Source organism: Paralichthys olivaceus, chromosome 11 (assembly GCF_024713975.1).
Source record: "Paralichthys olivaceus isolate ysfri-2021 chromosome 11, ASM2471397v2, whole genome shotgun sequence".
Lineage (NCBI taxonomy): Eukaryota > Metazoa > Chordata > Actinopteri > Pleuronectiformes > Paralichthyidae > Paralichthys > Paralichthys olivaceus.
This window is the reverse complement of record NC_091103.1, coordinates 23,817,048-23,844,511: the sequence shown is the minus strand read 5'-3', so window position 1 is coordinate 23,844,511 and position 27,464 is coordinate 23,817,048. Positions and strand designations below refer to the sequence as shown.

The window sequence follows — 27,464 nt, the reverse complement described above, 5'->3', positions numbered from 1 at the left end:
AGTAGTGCTAGCGGCTTTAACTAATTTAGAATCTGCTGAAAATACCATTGAGCCTTTTGAAGGTGTCGAGTGGAGCTTCAATGTTTAGAGGAGTTCGATGTATGAGCCCTCAGGGGAGGACACTGGTCAAGTCTTTCACCTGAAATTCAAACACTTTCATGGATTAATACACAGAAACTTTTTATCACCATTACTCTGAGCAGAGAAAGATGCGACAGATGTGACGATGTGTTCACATGAGTACTTTAATCAGGCACTTTGCTCAAAACACTTCTCTGGACAGGCCTTGAATGATATGTGTAATACCGTAATACACACATGAAATGTAAGTGGCAGGTAAAACTGTTCAATACAAAAACAATACAAACAACAAAGGTACCCTCATTCTGTCAAATAGGTAGTGTTCATGTATATTTGGCCATGGTCAAAATAATAATATACTAAAATCTGTTGGAGGTGTACCTTTATAATAAATAAAAATACTGTAAAATGTTAGTGTTGCTTAATATATGATGTTTTCAAGAGTGTAAAACTGGGGTTTAAGAAAAAGAAAATACTTATAGTAATTATAAGGAGCAAACAGACAGAGCAAAGACAGAGCTCTTGGTAGTTATCAATAAAAATTTACATGCTATTTTATTTTACCAAAAATACAGTTCCGGTCATGAATATATTTATGGTGTAGGCATCTGTTTCAAAAATATTATGGCTGAACATGTATATGACATGAACTTCTTCTAATTGACGAGGAAACATTCTCTGGTAGTGTTTGAACATTCATAGATACACTTTTTTCATACTTCCATCAAGCTGTATGCAAGATTTGTTGATCCACACAGTATTGTTTATAGTGCCTTTGAAAAGTCGGGGTGAATTGTGGTCCATAAAAAAACATTCATTACAGTTTGGTTGTGAATCTATACAATGGAACCGATCTAGACAGAAATAGACTGTCAAGATATTGCTGATCTAGGGCCCAAGCAAACATACGCCAATGTCTCAGTGGTGAACCTTAGCCTTCCCTTTCACTTCCAATCAGCGTGAGCGAGGGGGCGAATAGAACATTCAGCCTGGCTTCACGTGTGACGAGTTCAACTTTGGTTACGCTTTCCATTCGCGTATGTCTGGCCGTGCCCTCAGAGTGTGAGACGGGTTTGTTTTATATTTTACTGACAAATGTTAGATGAGTAAACAAATTACCAAGACCTGCTTACATTCTCTGGAATGATTAGGCTGCAGACAGAGCAACTCTACATACATAGCTACTCGATGTTCTGCCTCGAGTGAGTTATTTTCTTTCACAATGCAAAGTGGAAAATGGAGTAAGGCCCATAGTGAGAAAATTAAAGCCAGAGAACCTGAAGAATGGGATCATGGGTTGTCACGTTTCATCTTCCTCTGCAGGAAATGTAGTGACGTGTTGAGGACTAAGACAATTTTCTTCCAACAATTCACATTCATGATTACCTTTTGATATGAGATCAAATACGGGATCCCGAGAAAGTCTGATCACACGTAGCGCTATTCTGACTGATGTTTTCATTTGTCAAGCAAGGATGCCTCTTCTTCTATAAATATTTACAATTAAAAAAACGCCAATTCATAAAGCATTAATGGAGAGCTTCATTTAAAACCACAAGTTAAGCATTACAGGAGATAAAACATACAGTACAAACAAGTATACAGTACAAGCTACAAATATACAAATATAGAAATATATTCTGAGGTTTTAACAACCTTTTTTGACACTTCAATGCCATTTCCTTTCAGAAACCACATGTAAGTATAAAAATATAGACAATGCTTTTGTACAAAATATTGACATCATCTATGAATCCCTATTCGAATGTGCAAATTAACACTGATCAACAGAGGAATAAGGAGTTTCTTACACACACACACACACACACACACACACACACACACACACACACACACACACACACACACACTGACTCACTCACAAAAGGCATGGTCCATTTTGGCCTGTTAGTCATGTAGTTCAGTTTTTCCAGTAAGCACCACAACAGTTATTTGGACTTCTTAATGTAACCTTTTGTACTGTTCTCTTAAGACGGAGAATAAGAAAGAGATTTCAAGTTGCAGCCCCTGTGGTCATACAGTAGAATTAGTCTGGGACAGCACCGACTCAGTTTTAATTCATGCTTGAGAATTCAAATCCTCAGCTCTGCCTCCTCGCTGTGTTCCAAATTGTGTTCGTTTGCGCTGATCATGGATGCAGAGGGACCCTGTGAGACGCTGAAGGGCGTGATTGCAGGTGAACGTGCTGCCAGCGGTGAGAGAGAGGGCGAGAAACTGGGGGACATGGCAACTGAGGAGATCGACCCCTCAGCGCTGAGGGGAGATCGACGGAAAGAAGCCAAGTGTGGGAATGTCCTCCCTACGGCAGGCTTTGGAGGTACAGTTTTGGCCCCGGGGTGGGCCACAGAGGTTATGAGAGGCGGGGGGTCGATTCTTGACTCGGCCTTCGCTTTGTGATGGAATGACCTGCGGGAATGAGGAGGAGCGGTTTCATCTTTTAATCGCGCTATTTCTGTAAAAACATTAGCCAGGGGTTGGAACTGGGGACACCAGTTAAGCAGGTAGTCCCAGTTATAGCTGCCCCTCAGTTCCTCATCACTGGCCACGATGGCTGTTAGGGAGCCATCCACAGCTGGCTTCCCATCCTCTGGAAAAGTATAGTCTTTAGGATGTGAGATGCTGAGTCCCCGTCCCACACCCACATACCCTCCCACCTCATCCCTGTACACTGGCACCTGGCCTGCTAATAAAGTACTATTCAGACTGCCCAGTTTCTTCCCTTTGAACCAGTCTATGGAAGGCTCACAGGACACGTCCGATAGCTGGTCTGCGTCCTGTTGGATTCCAGAGTCCGGACCCCGAGCAGAGATGCGCTCCTGCATGGACGAGGAAATACTCGACACTCGTGGGTATTCGTTAATCATTCTGATCTCATCATCTTCTGCTGCCTCGGCCTCTGCAGAGCCACGCCCACTGGAGTGGGAGGGATCCAGGGATCCACCACGAGTGAACGGACCCCCACCACCGCCACCTTGACTAGTTGTGTATCCAGGAAGGGCCTGATGGTAAATCATTTCATTTGCTGTTATTTTTGTTTCCTCGAGCTTATGCAGCATTGTGCCTGATGTTGGTGTTCGTTTGTTTGCTTTTTGCTCCTTCTTCCGACGTCTTAATTTCACAAAAAACAGTGCCACAGCGATTACGATCAGAATGACGATGGCCCCTAATGAAACTGCAATGACACTGATGAGCAGCATATTCATGTCTGTCGTGAGACCAAAAGACGTGTGGGTCACATCTACGGTAACTTTAGCCACAGCAATGCGTGATGTCTCCAGGGGGCTATGAGCCGTCACGTCCAGTGTCATCAGACGCACCTCTCTTTTAGAGCGACCCACATGCGAACTATAACTGTCCATCTTTAAGGTGACAGCTCCTGTCGATTTATTGACTTCAAAATAGAGCGAACTTTCTGCGAGAGAATAGAGAACAATACCGTCCACGCCTCCATCCTCATCTCTGGCTTGTACTTTGCCAATAATCTGACCTTTCTTTGCTCCCTCGGGCACTTCAAACAAGAACTCTGACGATGTGAAAACAGGATCATATTCATCCTCCCCCGTAACATAAACCTGCACGGTTACACTGGCAGAATAGTTGCCGGCATCCATGGCAACAGCCACAAACTCCAGGGAGGACACCTTCTCAAAGTCAAATGTGGATCGAGTCCGCACTTCCCCTGAAGTTTGGTTGATGAGGAACGCATCTCTTCCTTCTTTAGAGTTGTCTAACATGTAGTACTTCAACTGTCCAAACACACCTCCATCATGGTCAATTGCATGCAGCATAGTGACTAAGGCATTCTGGGGCTGATTCTCCCTGATGCTCGCAGTTACAAGTTTGAGAGGAAAGTAGGGGCGGTTGTCATTGATGTCCTTCACCTCAATACTGACTGGGGCCAGAGCATAGTGCCCTTGCCCATCAGTGGCCTGAACGACAATCATATGCTTCAACTGTCTCTCACTGTCCACAGGTCTCTGCAGCCTCAAGGCTCCGGTCCACTGGTCCACCTGGAAAATGTCCGTCTCATCCCCTGAGCTTATGAAGTACTGCACCTCTCCATTGGGAGCAGAGTCTGGATCTGTTGCAGATAGATGCAAGATCTCTGTCCCTGCTGTTGCACCTTCACTCAGCACAACACTGTACTCTGACCGGCTGAAAGCTGGAGGGTTGTCATTGGCATCCGAAACAGTGATAAGGATAGGCACGCTAGAGCTACGTTGAGGGATCCCTCGATCAGACACCACGACAGTCAGATTATAACTTGGCACTGCTTCAAAGTCCAGCTCCTCCACCAGGATCAGGCTGCCGACCGTCTGGAAGCCCTGCCCCTCCAAGAAGCGCACGCTGCTCTCAATCTGGAAGGCATTACCTGAGTTGCCACTGGCAATAGCAAAATCGAAACCACAGTTGTCCCGAGACAAATCTCCGTCTACTGCTTCTAAGATCAGAACAGTTGATCCAGGAAGGCCGTCTTCAGACACAGTGACTCTGTACTCTGACTGGTGGAAGATGGGGGTGTTGTCATTGACATCAGACACTTGAACCTGGACAGTGGCAATGGATGAGAGGGGTGGCGTGCCCTGGTCCCGCGCCTCAATCAGCACCAGGATGGAGGGATTTTCAAGGTCAAACTCAGTTTTTTGGTTGATGAACAAAGTCCCTGTGAGGAAACAGAATGAAAAGAGCAACTTTATTTTAACCATCTGTCTAAACCTCATCACATTAATTAGAAACGCCAGTCAATACACATGGTGATTAGCTATTAAATTAACGTAATTACCAAACACTGTTGCAAGTTTGGGCAAGTTCTGTTTAAAAGGGAATATTATTTGAGGCAAAGGGATTCCACTTGAGAATAGGAGACAGAATAACCTGAGGCGAAGAAAGAGTCCTCTTTTATAACACACTTATTTCAGATGCTATCTCACATCTGAGACAAATAACATGAAATCTGGTTTTCAATGACTTTTAATGAACAAAATGATCAATTTTTTTTTACAATTGCTTTTGCAAATATGTCCAAATCCCAAATGTCCATCTAAGTAGAGCTTTAGGGAATAACTGATAATTAGGGGCAGCTCTGGTTAGAAAATGACTATAAACAGCCATAAATGTGCAGACAGTAATCTCACCATTGTTTGGGTCAATATAAAATGCGCCCCTAGTTGATGACATGACCCTGTAGGTAATCTTCCCATTCTCCCCAGAATCACGGTCAGTGGCTGTTACTGTTACGACTGCACTGCCTGCTGGGAGGTGCTCTGCTACGGTCACCTGTTGATATCAAAACACAACATGGACATATTTATAACCATTACAGATCCAATTAAACAAATATGCCAATTCTCTACAGACAGATGTGTGCATGTAGCCGCACCTGATACAAGTCTTGAGTAAAGGCGGGGGCGTTATCGTTCACATCATCCACAAGCACGGTGAGGTTGGCCTCGCTTTGATGTCTGGAGTCAGATGAACGGATGGTCAGCGTGTACCATGTCCGCTCCTCGTAGTCCAGAGGGCCAGTCAGAGATACTCCTCCCCCGTAACGATGGATTCCGAACATGCCTTGGCTGTTTGTATCCAGGTGTAGAGTGTAGGAGAGGGCTGGCCCAGAGTCTACATCGTTCCCTGTTACCTGGGTGATAACTGTGCCAATCAGAGTGTCTGTGTGTGTGAGAATAAAGTGGGAAGAAAGGAGAGGAAGAACAAATATTGAAGTTATAGTCGAAATGAAGTGGAGACTCAAATAATTTTTTCTCTTTAAATAAAAAATCCTGTTCTGGAAAGCCTTGATCTAATAGACAGGAAATGAACAGAGGAACTTGGCAATAACTTGTTTCATAATAGGGTCAGACTTTTCTCACTGAGCTTCGCTGCGAGAGCTGCCAGGGAGGGTGACGTGAGGCTTCCCGATAAGATCACTGGACTTACCCTCGGGCACATGGATCTCTCGAGGCAGAGGAATCATGGGACTGTTGTCATTGAGGTCGATGATGATCACAGTAAGAGTGGCAGAGCCAGCCAGCCGTGGGGATCCCCGGTCTGTTGCCGTAACAACAAGCCTAGTGCCACAAAATCAGTGTCAGTGTCTGTGACTTTATGAATAACATATGGATGCATGCTGTGACACCCCCCACCAAGATCAGCCTGTTCTATGTTTGAGAATGAGCATTAGAAGATATATATATGTATATTCAGATTCAGATTCAGATTCCCTTTTTTGTCACTGAATGTGATTCACTGAAATTTGCATTATATATATATTGAATTATATACTGTATATATATATATATATATATAGACTCACTGTTTCTATTAAAATTAATAAAAATAATTAGATTTGAAAGGAATAAATCAAACAAAACAAGCTTAAATATGTTTTTATATAAGCTTGATAACATGATTGATATTTTCTCTGTCAATTTTTCTTTTTTCTATAACTGAAAGCATTTTCGGAGTAGAGAGGATAAAAATGGAATCATCAAACTCCTTTTCAAGAAAATATGGACATTTAAAAGTATGAGATGTAACTTAAGCCTCTTGGGGTCTCTCAATTTAAACAATAAAAAAATAACCTAGTTTGATGAAATTGTGAAGCATCTTGAAGCAGTGTTGTTGTCTTCAAGACCATTGTTGATAAAAATCTACCTGACATGACCCAAACCATGTACATGGATGAGGTGATGTATTAAAATGATGATTAACGTTAAGCAGCAAACTGCGATTAATTATCATGATCCATTTACGAGTGACAGATACAAACAGTGGAGAGAAAAAGAAGCTGGCTAGCAGTGTGCTTTCCTTCGTCATACGTTATTTAAACTGGTAGTTATGGCAGAAACAGGCAAAGCCACATGTAAAAGGCAACCAAAATGAAACTTCTTGTTGCCTTGAAAAAAATAGGATTGGATTTCTCTGGGTTTGACATTTTGGAAAATGCACATACACATTTAAACAAAATACATAATAAAGGACTAGTCATTTTTATTCATTTTAATGGATTGTTTCTTTTGGGCTTCATTATTAAAACAAGGAAAGTTATTTGTAAGAGGCAATTGATATCATCTATAATTTAGCCAAGGGGAACCACAAGAAAAAAATACCAAACTCACTTTGTCTGCGTCCAGATCTCTCTGTCCATTATGGCTGCGGTGGTGATGCTTCCAGTCAGTGGGTCGATCTTAAACAAGCCGCTCATGGACGACGATCTGATAGAGTAGGTCACCTGACCGTTTTGACCCTGATCCATGTCATCCGCTGCAACCTGAGGAAAATAGCAACCCATGTTGAAAATATAGAAGTATTGAACAGTAACGATAAACTAGAGAGTAAAATTCGACATGGAAGTCAAGACTCCACATAAAGGTCTATACTGATCTGGCTTCTGGACAAAAAAGGTTTCATATATTCAGCAGAGACACTGAGAACAAAGTTAAATGAACAAGGTCATTTCTGTACTCCACTGAAATTATCCAGGTTTTTGAGGCTTGAGTGCTTTCTGTTCTACAACTTCACACAGCCAAGCATAATAAACTTGTGGGGGGGCTGGCTACTGCACCTGGATAATGGGAAAATCGTAGCCCTGTGCCTCTCTAATGTAGGCTACGTAGTTCTGGAGTTGGAAGCGTGGCAAGTTGTCATTGACGTCCTGCAGGATTAAGTTGACAGCCATGTAGGAGCTGGAGGATGCCGTCTCAGCTTTCACCACAAGGCGGAGTTTCGGGGTCTCCTCATAGTCTAGGACTTCAGATTTCTGGACCCATATTTCACCTAATTCACAAAAATAACAATGAGTCACTGTACATGTAGAGTACATCATGTTGTAGTCAGTTCTGCTGTCTCTGCACTTACCAGTGATGGCGTTAATTCCGAAAGACTGCATCCTGTTTCCACTGAAAATACTGTAGCTGATGCCAGTTTGGGAGCCATCAGGGTACTGGGCTTGAGTCTGTGTAACTACTGTGCCTGCAAAGTTAAAAACATGTTCAAACATTTTAGCTCTACTTTTTAATTCAAAAAAGAGGTTAAGGGTGGACATTTTACATATCATGCAAACCTTTTGCAGCGTTCTCTTGCAGACTGACATCTCTAGCTGTGCGGGAGAAACGAATCCCTCTGTAGCTCTGCTCCCTTATATAAATGATAACCACTCCGAGAGAAGATTGAGCCGGGTTGCCTTGGTCCATGGCCTGAACTATCAAAGTCCTTTGGCTTTGGGTCAGAGTTTGCAGCTTCTCCGTGGCCTGGATGTCTCCTGTCAGTGAGTTGATGGTAAAGCCCCTCACAGGGTTAGCAAAACGATAAAAAACAGAGCCGTTTGCCCCAAAGTCCTTGTCCTCCGCCCTCATGGTGGCCAGCACTCGCCGGCTAGACACACTAATGGCGGAGATGTTTACAATAAGTGGGTCCTGAATGAAAAAGGGAGCATTGTCGTTCACGTCTTGAATGTAGACGGTCACTTGAGCAGTGGAGTTGCGTGGGTTCGCTGGGGAGGAGTCAGTGGCACATACCTCGAAGGTGTAAGAAGCGGTTCTCTCTCTGTCTAGCGGCGCTGCTGTGATAATGCGGCCTGTGTTCTCATCGATGATGAACATACTCTGGGAGCCATGGCTCAGAAAGTACAGCACCTGACTGTTTGAGCCCTGGTCTAGGTCAATGGCTTTCACCTCAAGGACCAGGGAGCCAATGGAAACGTCTTCTGAAACATCTGCAGTGTAACTGCTGCTCTGAAACTGGGGGCTGTGGTCGTTTATGTCAAGCACAGTAACCTCCACGGTGGCGGTGCTGCTGAGGGGAGGCTGGCCCTGGTCCTGAGCTGTGACTGTTAGGGTGTGACCAGCCCTCTTCTCCCGATCCAGAGGCCTCAAAGTGGACAGCACTCCTGATCGCCCATCCAAGTGGAAGTCTCCAGATGGGTCTCCAGCTGCAAGAGAAGCAACCATTTATGTAATTTCTGATTTTGCAGCATCATTGCCCTGAGTTACACAAATGTAAAATTTTAGAAAACAGATTCTCACCTGTAATTCTGTAGTTTATCTCCCCACTGTCTCCTGCATCTTGATCAGTGGCTCTGAGGGTAAACAGAGGCAAAGCTTCCAGGTTTTCAGGCAACTCTATGCTGTAGTAGAGACGTCCAAACACAGGGACGTTGTCATTCTCATCAAGCACTCTGATCCTCACTGTCGCTTTAGCATAGTTGGGTAAGAGGCCTCCATCTTTTGCATAAACTGACAAAACAAAATAAAGAAGACAAAATTAATTGTGATAATAATAATCATTATTGTGATATGTATCTATAGTATGTGTCTTAAAGTCATGAGGCAGTACCTGTCACAGTGTAGTATTCTTGGACCTCCCGGTCCAGTGGCTTCGCGGTTGTTATGACACCTGTTACTGGGTTGATGTGGAAAACATCATCTGAGATACCACCGTACGTCACCAGCCCATTAGTTCCTACAGCAAAACACACATAGTGACTGTTGTTTATTTCGAAACATATTGATTGTAAGGAAATAGAATACATTTAAAGTTACCAAAGCTCAAAAAGCCAGCCTTTGGATTTACATGTCTCTCGGTAATAGCATGTATAGTTAATTGTTTATCATTAGTTTTTCCATGTCAGCGTTTGGCAGTGATGGCACACCCTCAGGTGTGTGAATGCCAGATTGCGTGCTAACACAGAACAGTCTGGCAACCTCACCTGTTTTGCCTCACTAATCGCTTTTGGAGCAAAACTTTATAATCCTTCTGTTTTATGTGCTTCTGACTAAGTCCAGGAGAATGCACCCTCTCCACAGCCCCTCCCCCCATTCTCCTGTGTATTCCTCAATTAAAAACAACTGCTAACGTCTGTAATGTGAACACGTACTTAGCATATGAAGGGTAATTGCAGGCATTTTAACGTAATCGCTGAAGCAGCACAGTTTGGTATCTCTTGACACTTAATCAACACACACATAGAATCAGGCTTAAAAGGGTAAAACCACTTAACAACATAATTTGGAGCCCACAGTACATATATGATTCAGGTAATCTGCGGTTCAGAAGATCAGGCTGAATTTGGATGAAACTTTTTTTTACAGATGTCTAGGTTACATGTAACTATACACCCTGTATAATCAGCATTTCTATGATTGTGTTTCAACATGTAGTTAGGACCTGTTTCACATCAAATACAGTCATTTAAGTGACATTGAAACAAGGGTTAGAAGTAAGTTATATGCCTAAAACCTTGTTTGGAAAGTTTAGCTTTTTGTTTTAACCAAATCTTATTTTGAACAGCAAATTACCAAGTTGGTGCCAAATGTTGGTTTAAAAAAAGAGAAACATGAACCAAAGCTGGAGTAACTACGAGAGTAAAAGCTGTTTATTTCTCACCTTGGTCCAGATCAGAAGCAGAAACTGTCAACACACTAGTTCCTGAAGGCTGGTTTTCAGAGATCTGGGCTTCGTACTGGCCCTCCTCAAACCAAGGCACCTCATCATTAACATCGATCACATGGACGCACAACAGCTGGCTTGACAAATGCTGCGGTATCCCATGATCCTCCGCGATTATCGTAAGGTTAAAGACGTCTTGCTCCTCACGGTCCAGAGGTTTGAAAATCGACAGAGAGCCTGCGGAGAGATGAATCAGGGGTGAAACGTGAGGAGAGATTTCCTATGTGCGTGTATGTGTGCGTGAGTATGCAAGTGTGGTTGAGTGTTCTTTATTACAGCCTGTTTCCCAGAGGCAGTTACACACGACAGCTACAGTATAAAAGCATGTTATCAAAGGCAATAAAACACACCACTTTCCACGGTTGTGTGTAGTCGAGTGATATAAAAAGCGAGTGTGAAAAGTTGCCGTGTGAGGGCCAAATCAGAGTTAATCTGCTGCACACACACAGCTTTGCCTACCTGAGTGCTACCACCACCACCACTGCTCTAACAGGCCGATAGTCTGGCCACAGTTTATGAGATTTTCCATTGGAGAATGCCGCAGCCATTGCGAACAGAGCAGTAAACACACGCTCTAGACACGCAACAGCCAGGCCTGCCGTGCTCTGTAGAAATTAGGGGCACCCTTGCCTTTTCATTATCCTGCCCTAAGAGGGTAGAACTTGCATTGATTCAATTTCAATTTCATGCTTTAAAATGGGCTGCAACTGTTAAAGAAAGAGTGGGCCAGGGCTGTTTTGGTTTTAACTTTTTTCTCTGTGTGTTTTTTGCTTTGTATTTTGCTTGGATTGAGATAATTTGCCCCCAAGCTTTTAATCTGGTCAGAGTTACAGGCTGGAATATTTTCACCAACTTTGAGTCCTCTGATCCTGTCCTATCCCTGGTCACTGATAACACATGGGCAGGACAAAAAAGCAGTGGGAAACTGAGGAAAGTTTTTATTTTTGGATGTTTTCAATTCCAGCATCTTAAGCCTATGTGGTTTGTGGCGCCAACACTTTGGATTGTAGTATCAGGGTTAGCTGAGGTTGCTCAGACAACAAACACATCTTTCTTGTCCTACATGCAGAAGTTTTTTATTCTTTTAACAACATTTGATGTGTTAATCCCTGAACGCCTTTTGCAGAGAGGCAATCACCCTTTGCACAGAAAGTGAAATTAATGACCTCCCCTCCAACAATGAGTGATGAGAATATGTCTCACTCCATGACATTATAGACTCCTAATAAAAGCTTGATGGTTCTCTCTGTTGTGGTTAACTGTGGTGCCAAAGAAATGAAAACAGAGTGAGTGGAGATGGTCCCAGGTCTGTGGTTGCTGACCCCTAAACAGAAGCAAACCAGGTGTTCAGAGGATTAACTCTGTCATGATTCTAACAAATAACCAGTATGCATGAAAACACTTCAAGATGAGTGCACACACGGGGCTGAACCAGAAGTGACATGCATGACAGCCCCTGAATGTTTCCATCCCGAAGCAGCTCCAGGGGGCACGCTGGTTGGCGACTTGAAGGCGAAGGCGGAGCCATCGCCGACACGTGTCTCAAACACCACAACAAAGCCCACAGGACCAAATAGCCCAAGGTCAGTGCTGAGTAAGTGACAGGGTCTCATGCGAGCACACACACACACACATACACACACACATATGTGCGTGCCTACACACAGACACACGTGCGTACACATAAACACGCGTAACCGATCCCCTCTCTAATGGTTCCCAGAAGCCGGAGCAGGAGGCTCTTTGGTCTTTCATGGGAATAGATCCACAATAACAGATGATGGGCTGTGTGTGCATGCGTGTGCTTGCACATGTATGTGTATGTCTCGGTGGGTCTTTAATATTTGGCAGGCTGCTCTGTCTGTCTGGTCTCCAACTGAGAGAAATAAGTCAGGAGAGGTGAAGCAAGAGTTGTGCTGCACTTAGAAGTAAGCAGAGTATTGTAAATATTTGTGTGTGTTTATGGAGGGGGAGGTTTGGTGATTGTAGTGGGGGTTGGGGGGGCATATGGAAAGTTGAGTACACGTGATGTAAAGTTGACCTCAGAGGTGGGATAACTGCATGAAAGCCAATGAAAAGATCCGGAGGCATCTGAACTAATGCAGTTTTTTTTAATCAATTAAACTTAATAGTATTTCAATTATTTTAAGTACTTGAATAAGGAATTTGTATGCCACAATAATACTGAGCTCAGTACTGGAAATACACTGAGATCTGCTGCTGTTAACAGTGATACACACGTTGATATCGAATGTGTTTTTTGGATTGACATTTCAAAATGAAACTTTGTGCATATGAATTAACTTTGAAAAGGGAACCGTACCGACCTACACATCCTCACTTTATGCCTCGCGATATACAGCACAAACTACCTCCAGCATTGGCCCAGACTTACCAGTGTTAGGGTTGAGGTTGAAAGTTCCTCCAGTGTTTCCTGACTGGATGCTGTAGGACACTCTACCATTCTCCCCCTGGTCTGCATCTCTGGCCATGACATACAAAGCCACAAAGCCCACCGGTTGGTCCTCCATCACACTGACGGCTGTCGGTGAGCTGAACACTGGTGGGTTGTCGTTCTCATCCGTTACGTACACCCTCACCGTGACAGAGCCCCAGCGCCTCTGGCTGACATCGAGGGCAGAGTCTGTCGCCTTTATAACCAGGATCAGGTTGGAGGTGACCTCATGGTCGAGCTCCCGGCCCAAGGAGAGAACCCCAGATGATGAGTCGAGGTGTAGAAGGCCTGGGGTGTTTGGCCACTGGTGGAGAATGGAGTACCTCACCTCGCTGTTGGGGCCACTGCCATCCTTGTCTACGGTCTGGAAAGTATAGACAGAAGAGCCGGGCTCCATACTCTCAGAGATGACGATGGTGATTGGGTCCTCAGGGAACTCAGGGGTGTGGTCATTGCTGTCCTCTACGTCAATGCCCAGGTGGACGAGGGTGCTGCTGGGAGGGACCTGAGAGAAGTCATCCACTTCAATGTGCAGGGTGTAGTGTGCGTCTCGTTCATAGTCAAGGGCGCGAGCCAGATAAACGTCCCCAGTAAGACGGTCGACAACGAAGGTTCCATCTCGGTCAGTGCCCCCAACCACTGTGTAGGTTACCTCGCCTTCCTCTGGGCTCTCTCTGTCACGTAGGCGGACTGAGCCAATGACAGAGCCGGGCTTGGCCTCCTCCACAGAGTTGAACGATAAGGAGAGTGAATTGGTGTTAGAATCTGGCCTGTTAATGCTGAGAACCTGCGGTGAAAGAAAAGAAAAACACTGTGTGTATAGTTGAGCACAAAAGAAGATGTCTGTGGATCTAATAGTTTGTTTAGATGCCTGGTGGCAATTTCAGTTCAGATTTTTCAAAACAAAGATGAAAATATTTCATGGATTTTAGGGCAAAGCAAAACCAGACTTTGTCCAATCCAACTGCTTTTTCTCTACACGTTCACTGGGAATAAATTAAACCAGTTACAAGACGTTTTCATAGACTTGAGTAACATGCTAACTAACATTAATCACACTTAATCTGAAACTCAGACGGCTGCCAGGAAAAATAATAAAGATGATAAAAAGTAACACAATCAGAGGAGGAATATGGTGAGAGGGCTGAATTTAGCACTTGGGTGAATTCCTGTTCTGCATATAGCTTTACACTTCTTTTGATGGCCAGTTCCAGTGTCTTCAAAGACGACAACATTATTACTTCTCTCTTTTCTATGAAAGGAGCACCATAATAACAAGTGACACGTTGTTTTAATAAAAGTTATTTTCTTTTAAGATGGGGGAAAAGAGAAGCAGCCATAAAAGGGAAGATGGGGAGGATGGAGAGGCTTTGTTGATCAAATTTGCAGCAGTGTTACTGATAGTGTTTTGTAAGCTGAAGGGGCGATCTGGATAGTCTAGCATTGCATCCTACAGCACAGTTCCCACAGTGAGTAGGCATTCAATAAATACACAGTGTTTGTTGTGAAATTGTACATGACACGCTGTAAATTGGTTCCACATTAGATGGAAAAGAAGTGTTCCAGAGCGTAAATTGCTATCGTCCCATCCTATCAATGAAGGATTTCATAAATCTGTCGGAAAAGATGATTGAAGGAAATGCGTCAGTGGGCAAGAACCACATAGCACTGTTTAATCCCATTAACTAATAATTATGACTTTCATTTTTTTTTTCATTGTTGGAGAGGAAACAGAAACTTAACTGGCACTTACAAGAGCTGTTTATATGGCAACGCTGTTTTCTTGGAACCTATAAATCCAAGTTCCCTTCCAAAGTTCTTCCATTGTGTCCATTTTCTGGTCTATATTAAATATTAACTGAATTACCTTCAATGCTACATAAGTATATAGCCCCAGTGCTCTTTGCAAGAATGGCTACCGTGTAAAAAAGTGTTGAAGTCAGTGAATGTGACCTTGATCAGAGCGGTCTACAGCTGGGCCTCATCACGAGCCAGCTGGGAGTATTTGATTCAGACCCACTTTTCCATTTCAGATAGAAATTTCCCTTTTGAAAATTCACAGGGGAAGAAGAGGGAGGGGATGGGAGGGAAAGCTTGTCAGAAGTGAGGCTGATATGAGAGTCTGCAGCCAGTCTAAGGGGGCCCAGAGACACAGATCCTCTCGGCCCCCGGAGTCTATTCTTTGATATAAAGTAAGTGAGCGGTGAGGGTGTTTGTGCTGGCTGGGCTCCAGTGGAAGTCTGACCTGAATGGCGAGGGAGCAGGAGGTGCTGCGAGGGGGCAGTCCTCTGTCAGTGGCTGTCACCGTCAGCGCGTACTCGGAACGCTCCGAGTGGCTCAGAGGAGATGATGAACGCAGCTCGCCAGTGTTTGGATTTAAAGAGAAACGTTCAGCTCTGGGACCTGAGGGGGAGACACAGAGTCCAAACTTTCACTGGAGATGAAGTGTGTGTGTGAGGCCTGAATACATAAACCCCGACAAGTCAGTTTATTCAGCAAGTCTTTTTTTAGTTTCTAATCAAGGCAACCAAGGTTGCCTTGTTTATACACGGTTAAATTACTTTAAACTACAAATAGTACAAGAAAAACTTAATCAAATCTAAAGAATAAAATAAATTCAACTGCCCTTAAACCTCAAAGACTTCTGCCACATCCTTAAACCATTAAAGTAACTTATTCACATATGTATAATAAAACTTTCCATAATTATTTAGCATGGATGAAAACTCTTTACCTGACAAAGAGTACAATACGGTGCCATTCTCTCCTTCATCAGGATCTTTTGCTTGCAACATGCCCAGTAAAATCCCTGAAGACTGACCTTCAGTCACCTAATGATGAAAAAAAAATAAAGGTTATAACTTTGGACTTGAGAGATATTGTAATTTAAGGCACGTTCGCTTTTCAGATCCATCACCTTTATGATGAGGTTTTTCCCAGACTGACTCTGGGTAAAAGTGGGGTCATTGTCGTTGTCGTCCAGGACGGTGATGAAGGCTGTGCCTGTGGCGCTACGAGGGGGCGAACCTCCGTCTTGCACCACCACCACCAGCTGGTAGCTCGACTGCTGCTCTCTGTCCAGAGTCGTCCTTGTGCTGATCTCACCTGGGGAGAGTAAGAGGTGGATGAGAGTAATTTCATGCCGAGGCACAAGTCCAGAGCACTGGAATAATGATGAGAGATTTAGGAGCCTGCGGGTTTTGATCAGTGACACACAAGTAGCAGACACGCACAGTGCGCAGATGTTCGTGCACATGTGTACGTACACTCTCTCTCACACACACAAATAGAGGAACTTTGGAAGGTTGGCAGACACTGTAGAGACTCACAGCTCAGCCAGAAACTGATACAAATCAGAGTTGGAGTCTCCACCCACAGACTAACAGGCTCAGCAGGCTAATTAGAGCCCAGCAGGAGGCTCAGTGCTGCTGTCGCCATCATCTGACTAATTTATGACAATAGGGAAGAGGCAACTGTTGTTTCTCATGTTTTAGAGAAGACTCACTGGGTTGACTAAACATCGATTAAAATTTTCCATGTGTAATTTCAATTTTTGATGACAAAGTATAACAAGTATTTTTTGTGAAATCATGATAGTTTGTTTTTCAAATTGAGGGCAAAAGGATATTTGAGCTCATGAAGAAAGGAATGAGTTTAAGTAAATTTTGGCTCAACCTTTAAAAAAGTTTGAGTCAGACCATTTTGAGTCAGAAATGCTGGAGGACATCCAGAATTACACAAATGTTATTAGCTGTGCTGCCCTTCTCTTCTTCTGTCAACAGCAGCTTTATTACAGCATGACACTATCATCAGCTAGTCAGCTCTCCCCTCCACATCTTGGTATATAAAGGGTTTTGCATGAATGCACACAGTTTCTTTGGTTACCTAATGAAGCCAACCTCAAGAATACACATTAATATTTCAGCACTTCATTCCAATAAACCAGTCGAGACTATGAAAACATGACATTTCCAATTAACCTGTGTGGGAGTTTATTTGGAAGTGGCGGTCAGGGTGCAGGAAGCGATAGCTGAGACGTCCATTGGGGCCACTGTCTCTGTCTGTGGCCGACGCGTAACCAAAGCCTGTTCCTGCAGGCAGGTTCTCCCTCACAGCCATGAAGACCCTCTCCTGAGTGAGCCTGGGGGAGTTGTCATTCTCATCGGTCACCGATATCCGCACTGTGGCACTGCCCGTCTTCTTTAACTGCCCGTGACCTGCACTTGCCAGCACTGTTAGGAGATACATGTCCTTGACTTCTCTGTCCAGGGCGCTCTTTACAAACAGCCAGCCACTGTCTGCTGCGATGCCAAACCCTGCAGCATCTCCATCTGGACGCAGGTGATATGACAGGGGACTAAAGTGGCCCGAGCCAGGGGTCTCTCTGTTCAGGGCTCTGACTTGGAGGAAGTTTGTGTTTATCGGGGTGCCCTCCTTTAATTCCACACGGTAGGTAAGGGTATCAAACACAGGTCCCTGATCATTCTCTGCCTGGACGTGAACAACAAGCATGAAGGTGGCGCTAAGCTGGGGTACGCCATTATCCTTGGCAATCACCTGGAGGTCATAACGAGGGTTACTTTCATAGTTGAGGCTCCCGACCAATCGGATCTCTCCACTGCTGCGATCTATGCTGAAGATCCTCTGATTTCCACTTGGAGAAGAAAGGTCAAAGGTGAGATGTCCATTGACTCCTGAGTCTCTGTCCTCAGCTTGGACCCGATACATCACTGTGCCCATTTCTGTGTGCTCTGGCAGCAGCAGCGACTCCGAAGATGAGGGCAGAAAAACAGGCGGGTTATCGTTGATGTCTACGATGGTAATGTGGACACGGGTTTGGCCAAAGGCAGGGGGTTTTCCACTGCGGGCCTGCACCTCTAAATCAAGAACTGACTGGGCTTCGTGATCCAGGGGCAGACTCGTCCTCAAGGCCCCAGTGTCAGGATCCACTGTGAAGTAACCCGCAGGGTCCCCAGAGCTGATGGTATAGGAGATATCTTTAGAGCCTGAAAAGACACAAACCAGAGACATGTCACCACATCCCAGGAGGCTGCACTAAAAGCAGCAGAGTCATAGTACACTGCAAAGATGTAATTTTTCAATTTTCCCGACAGTAATAGCTCTTAAAATTCAGAAAACGATTATATAAACACAGTTGTGAAATGGAATTTTTTGATTGATGTTATTTCAGAGTTAGGTGTGTATAGTGGCTCAACGCCTATTTGTTCAAGTGGTACAGGGAGCAGAAAAGATCCAGTGTGACTGATAAATGTGTAGTGAACAGTTCAATATGAGCTGAGGGACACAAACGTGCGAGTGAGTGAGTGAGTGAGTGAGACGGAGATGATAGTGTAGATATGTCTTCCGTCCTAACCTGTCTTGCTGCTGGCTTGGACGATGCCTACGACTGTTCCACGCAGGACGTCCTCCGACACAGTGAAGTAGTACTGGGTCTGTTCAAACACAGGAGGCGCCACCAGCCCCGCCACAACGCTAATGTTGACTCTGGCATTGACGAGAGCGACCAGACCACCACCATCCTGAGCAGAGACCACCATGGGAATGACAGAGTTGGCCTTCCCGTAGACAGAGCGAGACAGGGAGATCACGCCTGCAGATGGGTTCAAAGAAACATTTTTACAATTTCAGGATGAATTTACAAGAATGTATGCATCAGCCAACAAGTACAGTTTCAGTTTTCATACATTTGCTTCAGTTTCAGTCAAAAAGACCCTAGACGCGGACTTGAGATATCATGGTCAGGAAGCCAAAAAAATGATTTGTGAGGCCTCAGTGATCTTGTCACCAAAATCTAACCGATTAATCTGCAAGCGTAAGTGAACATTTTTGCAGAATTTGAATTGATTCTCTCAAGGTGTTTTAAAGACTACGGGGTCTGGAATAAAAAAACAATCATTTAGTGTATTCAGGAAGAGGAAAAGTACAAACCTGTGTCTTTGTTCAGTGTAAAGAATGGGGAGGCCCCTCCAGGAACTGTTTTGTATGTAATTCTGCCGTTCTCTCCCGAGTCCGGGTCATAGGCCGTCACTCTGACAACAGATGTCCCCGGGGCGCTCTGCGTGCTCAAACTAACAGCATAGCTGACTGGGTAGAAGGCGGGCCTGTTATCATTAATGTCGACCAGATCTACCTTCACATATGCTACTGAACTCAGTCCACCCTGCAGAGGAAACAAAAAGCCCTTTTGTTATACTTTCACTCTAAATCAGGGGCAAAAAAACACACACACCTGAAAGCAGGATTTAGGCCACATTAATGGCACCTGTAAAAACCAGCGGTAAACCCTGTTAAAATTTCGATGTATAGCGTAACCTCTAAAATATAGTCCCCGCAGGTTCGTGGAGGGATACAGATTGATAGTTTCCCTCGGGAAAGAGCCATATGTCATGACCCGTGGAGGGCGAGAGAGCACGCCTCAACCAAACAATCTGTTTCATAGGCTTTTTCTCTGCAGAAAATACAGTGCAGGCTTTTCATTTGGACCAGGTGGCAAAAACGAGGGAGGCGGCAGTCCAACTTGTTAAAATATTACTGCCTGACAGTTAAGGCATTTCTCCATTCTCTGATTGCTTTAACATAACCGCAGTAACTTTATTTCATATCTAACCTTTTTATTTTCTAAGTATTATCTGGCATAATGTGAACAGGATGCTATACTAACTTTGGAGTGAGCCTGCCGCTGAGAGCTTTTATTTTTTACATGGCTGCTCAAATCAAAGTTTTTCCGCACAGTTGGCCGTGCCTTTGCTCTCTTGTCAGTCTGAAAAGTACGGCTGCTGGTTTTATAGGATTACTCCGTGGCTCAATAGATTCACATTAAGCATGATTTCAAAACATGGTGGCTCACCCCGTCCACTGCAGTAACAGTAAAGTCGAAGCCGGCCGGCCCTTGATCTCTGTCCAGTGAAGCACTAGTGCAGATCTGGCCTGTCTCCTTGCCAATGGTGAACTGAGAGGGAACAGCGCTGTTAATGCCAGAGCCCAGGGAGTAGGTAATGGAGCCAAAGGAGCCGCCGTCTGCATCCGTCGCAGTCACCTAGAGAGGAGAAACAGTGATATTGGTCAAACCTTTATCGAGTTGGAATGGATAAACTCAGCATTTCCCATGTTCATTAAAAAACATTACTTGAAATCCACAGCAGATCAAATCCAAATTCTATCCGAGGATGTGAGATAGTCCACAGACCAAAACAAGAGCACCATACCAGGTGTCTTGTGAAAGCATCTCTGGACTAATTCTTTGTTGTTTATCTGAGCCAGAGCATGAGCCAAACAGGCCCTTTGGCAGAAAGGGGCTCAGAGGGAATGAAAGGGGTTGGCGGGGCAGAGGATGACTTCCACAGGCTCTGGGAGAGCTGCCAGTGGGGGAAAACTGCCTGCTTCAGGAGTGGCGTCTGTCTGCAGAGGACAGTGACAGGGACGGCTGGGGGAACAGTGGGATACCACACAGCATGCTTCAGTGCAACACATTATACCCTAATGTAATGTCCCGCTCGTGGTCTGGTTTTAATAACACACCGCACATCGACAGAGGCCTGGAACTGCTGGAGCTATAAAAGCCGCTCACAAGCCATCAGCCAGGGTGCCGACTCAATTACTACAGAATCTCCCAAGACGGCACAAAGGCAAACAGACCAATCAGATCGGCCCCTAGGTGCCAGCACTGTAATTGTTTGCAAGTGTTGGGTCTGGATCGTAGTTTGCAAGAGATTACGGTTGGATTAAACCTCACAAGTTGATTAGAATTCTTCTTCCCACCTTTTATAAATGGATCGTTTTCTTATCTGGGGATAAAGAAATAGAAGCTCAAATTATGCTCAGCAACAACAGGGAGCCCCCTTTGCGTAAAAACCGAGTTGTCATCAGGAGCATTGCCAAGAAAAATAAGGGAAGCCTTGCTTATCATCAAAAGCCGACTCTCTGATGGCATCACTGCGAGTGTGAGGAGATGGAAATCATTCATTCGAGGTGATGAAGCTTCGGTTGCGGTAATTCAGGCTCCGGCTCTTTCCTGAGCAGATGGCAGACGGGGGACTCGGCAGAGAGCATGCCCCTAACTCCTAACAGAGGGTGAGTGGTGCGTAGGAGTGAGGGAGTAGTAAAGCTGGCAGAGACGCAGGCCGAGGAGAAGAATAATAAACCACATGAGGAAAGGGGAAACCAAGAGCAATACAAGCAAGCCACTCCATCTTTTAATGTGCATAGGCTGCAGTTTACTATAATATTTTATCATTTTGAAGGGGGACAAGTTATTTATAACAACTCTGCAGCGTTATGTGCTTGTTTTCTCCACAGCTGTTTGATGAGTGCCGGCTGGAGGTTAACATGAAGGAGCGTTTTAGCATGAATATCAGGGTTAAATAAAAAGGCAGCAGATACAGTAGAAACATTTCCAAACAGATCTGTAAGAAAATATTTCCTCTGGTGACTCACCCATTTTTTTGGCAGTGAACGTACAGCCTATTTGAAGAGACTCCATGTTGCTTTCCGTTTTAGCCATAATTATCATGAAAACGTTTTTTTTTTCTTTTACAAAGTACAATCACATACAGCACATTAAAAACATCACATGTAGAAAGTCTACATTTATATTTCCAGTATAATAACTTGTAAAGGAGAAAAAGACAATAACTTTTACTCATGTATCATGAGAGGCTCCCAAAGGTGCCCTGATGGTGCCTGCCTGCAGTATGACTCATAAATCCAACCTCATTCATGTAAGTGGATGAGACTCTGCTCATTTGTTTGGTAAGTTTGGTTTTAATCAATTACTGGTTGCAATTAAAAACGCAGTGAACCGACTCGCGATTGGTTGAGATCGCTAATGAGTAGACTCCGGTTCCAAGATCGCAATGTTCATATCCAGGATTTTTTTGGCTTCAATCCAGGGTATTGGGAGGAGGTGAATCCCTGTCGTCCATAACTATTTAGAGTCTATGATTTATAATGATACACAGTAAAACACGCGTTCAGAACAAGGGGCCAGGTTCAAAAAGTTTCAACATGAGCAGAGTGCAGTGGTACAGTGTGTGCTACAGAGATACTGAGTTCATCAGAGTTCAGGCCATGAAATGAATTTACATGAGGAGGATCCACTGCTTTTCCCAGTAGTCAAAGTGCTGAGTAGAGTAGTCAGTATATTCGGAGCCCTTTGTGGTTTGAAAACCTATATTCCTATAGAACGATATATTCCATGAGTTAAGTGACTATTTGGGGGGATTTGCTGTCAGATAATAAACCACACAATCACATTTTCAGGAATCTTAACCACTGTAAGTAGATTGCCGGGAGCAATCGCTCTAAATTTGGAATCTGCAGAGACTGCAACTTCACTTCTGTTCACACTCATAGGTTAATAGCGGCATATCAATGTCATCTCACTGGAACTGGAGAGGCTCGTTTGTCCAGGAGACAATTATAATTTGCAAGCCACTCATACGAGACCGTATATGCAAATGTAAACTGAGCAGTACAATTAGCCAGACCACAAACCACAACCTGAAGAAATGAGGACAATCTGACATAATGTGGCCTCTGGCGTCAACAATTCTGCCATAAAGGTTTGATAAGAAATGATAAATCTGTAACACAGTGAGTGTCAATTTCAACAGATGAAACCAGAATCTCACAAAGTCTTAAAGATTGAAGCTTGGGATGTTACGTAACGCTACAGTTCACAGCAAGGAGTCCTCATCTCAATACTTTTAATTTGTACACTCATCTATTTTCTTATTCTGTCTAAACCACATTCTTTGAGTCTTTTAGATCTTTTCAGGAGGTGGATCCAGGATTTTGTTTTCCACTTTCTTTAACATCGTGAGATGTTTTTTTTTTTTTTTACATTTTCACAATTTTCCCAAGGAATCATTCATGGATATTGATTTAAAAATCAGGCTTATGTAGGGAAGTAACATCTTGTGACATTCTGTTCAGTTTCATTGAATAGAAGAGGACTATTGGCTTTGGTGGAGGTATACACTCTATCTAGTTACAACCTTCTCTAAATGGACATCATAGAGGACATTGTGCATCAAAATGTAATTTAAAATGTGCCAGTCATGAGAAGAAATTTTTGACCCTGCAGGGGGGGAGGAAAATACCATACAGCACTTTGTTCAAGCCATTTGACATGGATACGAGGGGGCCTCTCTTTTTCTCTTTCCACTGCAACATATAGGTATTACGCAAGCAGTATTTTTATTGGATTAAAAGTTCAAAAGCTGGAGAAATCTTAGATCATCAGCAGCAGCCAGCACTATTCTCCCTACACTCCATGTTTTGAGTGAGGCATGATGGGAGCTGTCTTATCAGCAGGGGAAAGGCAACGTTTGGCCGAGGCCTTAGTAAAACAAGCTGGGAGAATCCAACGATAACTGGGGCACTCTGTGGTTCTCCCATCAGATTCTAGAAGCTGTCTGGAGAGAACGTCCAATCAAGACAGCAGGATTCACAGGAAAGAGCACATCTTTATATATGTTTCTGTATAATCTGTTCAAATGGAATAATGATCCAGAGGCTTTTGGATGCTCCGATGTGTTCTGGCCCATCTCATATCCCAACTCTGTGGTCTGAGACCGAGAGCCAGGCCTGGAAAAGAACATGTCCAGGATTTGTGTGGTTTCTATTTTTAGAAGTAGAATTTTAGACAATTCTCGTATATGATTTAGGAGCGTAGCTTTCCGGTTCTGAAGTTTTTGAGGATAATGTATGTCAGTGTGACCTTACTTGCCACACGTGATGGTGAGCTCCCCATCTTCATTGTGCAGCCATGCAAAAAAGCTTCATCATGGAACTTAAAACTTGTGCTAAATCCTAAGAGTAAATGAATGATATAGAGGTGAAACCACTGAGGCCAACAAGGGGTGAAATAAAGGCGATCTAGTTTTCAATCATGCTCCCTGTATTTTCAAGTGCCCAGTCAAACAAATCTGTCTCACGTATAGTCCTCAGTGAAAACCAGCCAATTGGGACTGCACCTCTGCCAATCTAAATAGGCCACAAATGACGGAGTGCGCATTGCAAATGTTTGCCAACTGGGAAATCGCACACATCAATCAAACTCTCGGTGCACACATCCTCTGAGTGTACCTTAGACGTGTAAGCAGAGACACAAACATACAAACACTAGGAATAAAGTCAAAGAGCGAAACCAAGTTCATTTTGCACTCCAATTACACTGAAATCTCCATCTTTGTGTTCTGCAGTAACTACGCAAACAAACCAAGCACAGATGAGTGTGCAGCCGTGGCTACTGTGTCTCTGGCCCACATTAAACTTTGCAACTTTGTGGCATAAAAGAAAATACTGGATGTCATTTCTAAATCTCTTTAGCTCAGAATTATGACTGATCCTATTTCTATCTCAACTTGGAGAGGGCTGGAACTTAAAGCACCAGATGTGACACATTGGCCAGTTGGCAAAGCAGCTGAAATGGGTTCGAAGACGCACTTAAGTTACAGAGATCAGTGTGGATGTTGAACAGGAACACATTTCCATCCATTGGGATCTGGCATAAAGAGAACCTTGTTTATTGTACGCTGAAGACTTGTTAAAAAAAATGAGAGGTCCGAGAGCTCCATCCACTTTAGCTGCCATTTTTATCATGAGCAGATAAAACTGCACTTTATGTAAATCTGTTCACAGCTTTTGACTAACATGGTCTCCCAAAATGGAAATCTTTCAGGTTTCTTCCAGGCAACTTCACAAACATGACTAACTGAGCCTTTAATGACACGGCGTCCACACGAGTGATTGGAGGCAGCGTGTGACCGACCGTTTGATTGACATGGAGATCATTAAAAGACAGTAAAGGCAAAGCGGAAAGCGTAGGCTCAAAGAAATCAAATGAGTGGGCGCGTTGCAGAAATCTGGACTGAGAATTGCTTTGAGCTTTCACAGCTGGTGTGAAGCCGTGTGCACCCTCCTCTCCCTCTATTGTCCTGGCATGGCTTCTAAGGAAAGCAGAGACGAGGAGAGGCGGAGACCTCCTGAAGGCCTCTTTCACTCCTCGCTAAAGTAGCAGATAGGCAGGTCAGAGAGTTTGTGACATGTCCGCCACCACACTTAAGACCCAGAGTGAGACCACACCGGCACGGCGGAAGGAAGACGCCCACGTTGTGTTGACGAATATATCAGAACTCCAAACATTTGCAGCACATACAATATTGACCAAACGTGTGTGAGGGATTTTTTTGGGTGGTTACTCAGCAGACAAAAAGCCTGCATAGTTCAAGACACGTGTAAGATCTACTTAATGGTGAAAACATTTCCCAACTGTGGCTTGTGAAGCCTGTGATGAAAGTTAATGGGTTTAAAAATATGCTCCAGCTAAAACAGAGTAAGACACATGTCCAAATAACATCCTAGTGCCCTTGTTTTGTTCCCAGCAAGTCTAATTATGAATATGGAGAAGATCTACATAGTATGAGGAAGCCTGAGGCTCTATTACCTGGCTGAATTTTGCTATGTTACACTATACTGTGCAGTCTAAGGGAAACCTGAAGAACAATTGCTGTGAATGCTGTGTATTCCTCTAATGTACTGTAAAATGTAAAGTTGAAAATGAGGGCTAATTAAAAATACACAGGCATATTTCCATGTAAAAGCAAAGCAGCTAATTGCATTGCAAAATAACAATATCCCCATAAGCTTAACTTTGGAAATGAGGTTTGTGGCATTTGGGAAAGACGATCAGTTGCTTAAAATGAATTCATATTCAAACTTCATAGCGATCTGTTGGATTGATTATGATACTTCCTGTCTACCAATTAAAATGTTGCCTAATGCTGACAGTGAAGGTGGATCAATGTAAAAAGGCTCAAATTGTTATTCCGGGTCTTTGCTATGAGTCTAGGAACATTACAGGTGTCTCGCTCAATGAGGAGTTGTTGCCGGAAGACGAAGGTGGAAACTCGACAGAGAAAGAGAGAGAGAGCGTTTTCCTGATGTGGACAATGTCTATGAAGAATTTGACTTAAATATCTGCCCCGACTTGTTTGAGTTGGAGTATATGGATGGCAAGCTCCTACAGGAGACAGTTACAAGACACTCTGAATAATAATTTGACCCTTTAATGAAAAAGGCTTTTGGTTGGGGGCAAATCTTTGTGTGTGGCCTGCAAAATAACTTCTATTCACAGACTCAAACATGGCAACTCATGCATGACTGCTAAACGCAACATTTTACATCGGGCCTCGATTATTCTTTGCATAATGTGTGTTAAAATGTTACATTGAAATCGCCGCAGAACAAACAAGTTATGTGGGACTACATTCATGATTAGCAATTCAAATTCACAAAACCTCCCTCGGTATCCCTGCACGACTTCACATAACAATCCATTCCAGATTTGTCGATTCATTTCTCATGTGCAGATGTCCACTGAAATACATCTGCTGTGTCTGGGTATTCCTGTTAAAAACCATATAAGTGTCAAGGTCAGCCAGCATCTTAATCACACTGATTTCTCCCAAAATATACAGTTGTGGGAAGTTGCCAAATCACATCATCCACAACTGTCCCTTCTCTATGGAAATGGGTTCCAACTGTCCCTGCTCGACTAATGGTTTGACCAGTCTGGAGCTGCTAATAAAATCCATTACACATGTGCTGAAGGATAAACATGATAACATTTACAACCGATTTCCCAGGAATGATATGGTCCTGATATAATTCAGTTGCTCAGCTTAAGTAACTTTTGGCAACTTTTGGAAAAACGAAGCAACTTTTGTTTGACTAGTCTGCAGCAAGAAAGCAATTTCATGGCACGTTTAAGGCCCTGGCAGATCCTACTGTCCTAAGCTTTTGGAATAGAATTTGTCTCAGCATAAAAGAAACTAGCTTCTGACACAGGAAGACAAAGAAGTATTGATTTCAAAATCAACAATTGTTCCACCGACTGCAGCTTTTCATCTCTCCCTGGGCGTGTAGTGCGCCGACATAAATGTAAGGTTCACATATCTGGCAGAGGAACAGAGGGGAGGGTAATATAGCAGACAGGGATATAATGACACTTAGTGCTAGAGTGCAGACACAGGACAGGATAAGGTTTCTGTCTTTTTCCTCTCCTGTCACAAATCACTCAGCATAACGGCTGCACTGCTGGAAAAAAAAAAGAGTCAAAACATCATGACAGAGTTTCTGTGATTGAAGCGGGTAGAAGGTCAGGGCGTTGATAGATTTTCTTGTCTCTTCTTTTAAGATTAAAAATGTCTCCAGGATTGCTGGTGCATCCCTCTTGTTGTTGCCTGAAAACCACAAGGTAAATGCAAATAAAAAAAAAGAAAGAATTTCAAATGAACTATTCCTTCGTAAAATGAAATGCCCTTCTGTTGACACAAATTCCAGCCTCCAAGTGACATTTGGTTAAAGTTTCCAGCACAATAACAGCTGAAGTTTAAAAACTCAATCCCTTATCAAGTCACAGCTTGGCATTCATTATCAT

General features: G+C 43.7%; 1 protein-coding gene across 1 annotated transcript in view; it reads right to left on the bottom strand.

Annotated features, from left to right (window-relative positions):
• Positions 1-226: 226 nt before the first annotated feature.
• LOC109630029 (protocadherin-16-like) overlaps positions 227-27,464 on the bottom strand; it is a 78,765-nt gene continuing 51,527 nt past the window's right edge. Inside the window, exons 3-21 of the mRNA XM_069534485.1 lie at positions 19,869-20,057; positions 18,950-19,181; positions 18,375-18,611; positions 16,981-18,006; positions 15,918-16,105; positions 15,735-15,831; positions 15,246-15,403; positions 12,941-13,787; positions 10,483-10,722; positions 9,433-9,558; positions 9,123-9,332; positions 8,162-9,028; positions 7,957-8,070; positions 7,664-7,875; positions 7,218-7,369; positions 6,037-6,167; positions 5,483-5,769; positions 5,238-5,379; positions 227-4,765 (exon numbers count right to left, since the gene is read on the bottom strand). Coding sequence (XP_069390586.1) covers positions 2,175-4,765; positions 5,238-5,379; positions 5,483-5,769; positions 6,037-6,167; positions 7,218-7,369; positions 7,664-7,875; positions 7,957-8,070; positions 8,162-9,028; positions 9,123-9,332; positions 9,433-9,558; positions 10,483-10,722; positions 12,941-13,787; positions 15,246-15,403; positions 15,735-15,831; positions 15,918-16,105; positions 16,981-18,006; positions 18,375-18,611; positions 18,950-19,181; positions 19,869-20,057 — 8,046 coding nt within the window. The 3' untranslated portion in view covers positions 227-2,174. The remainder of the gene's footprint in view (positions 4,766-5,237; positions 5,380-5,482; positions 5,770-6,036; positions 6,168-7,217; positions 7,370-7,663; positions 7,876-7,956; positions 8,071-8,161; positions 9,029-9,122; positions 9,333-9,432; positions 9,559-10,482; positions 10,723-12,940; positions 13,788-15,245; positions 15,404-15,734; positions 15,832-15,917; positions 16,106-16,980; positions 18,007-18,374; positions 18,612-18,949; positions 19,182-19,868; positions 20,058-27,464) is intronic.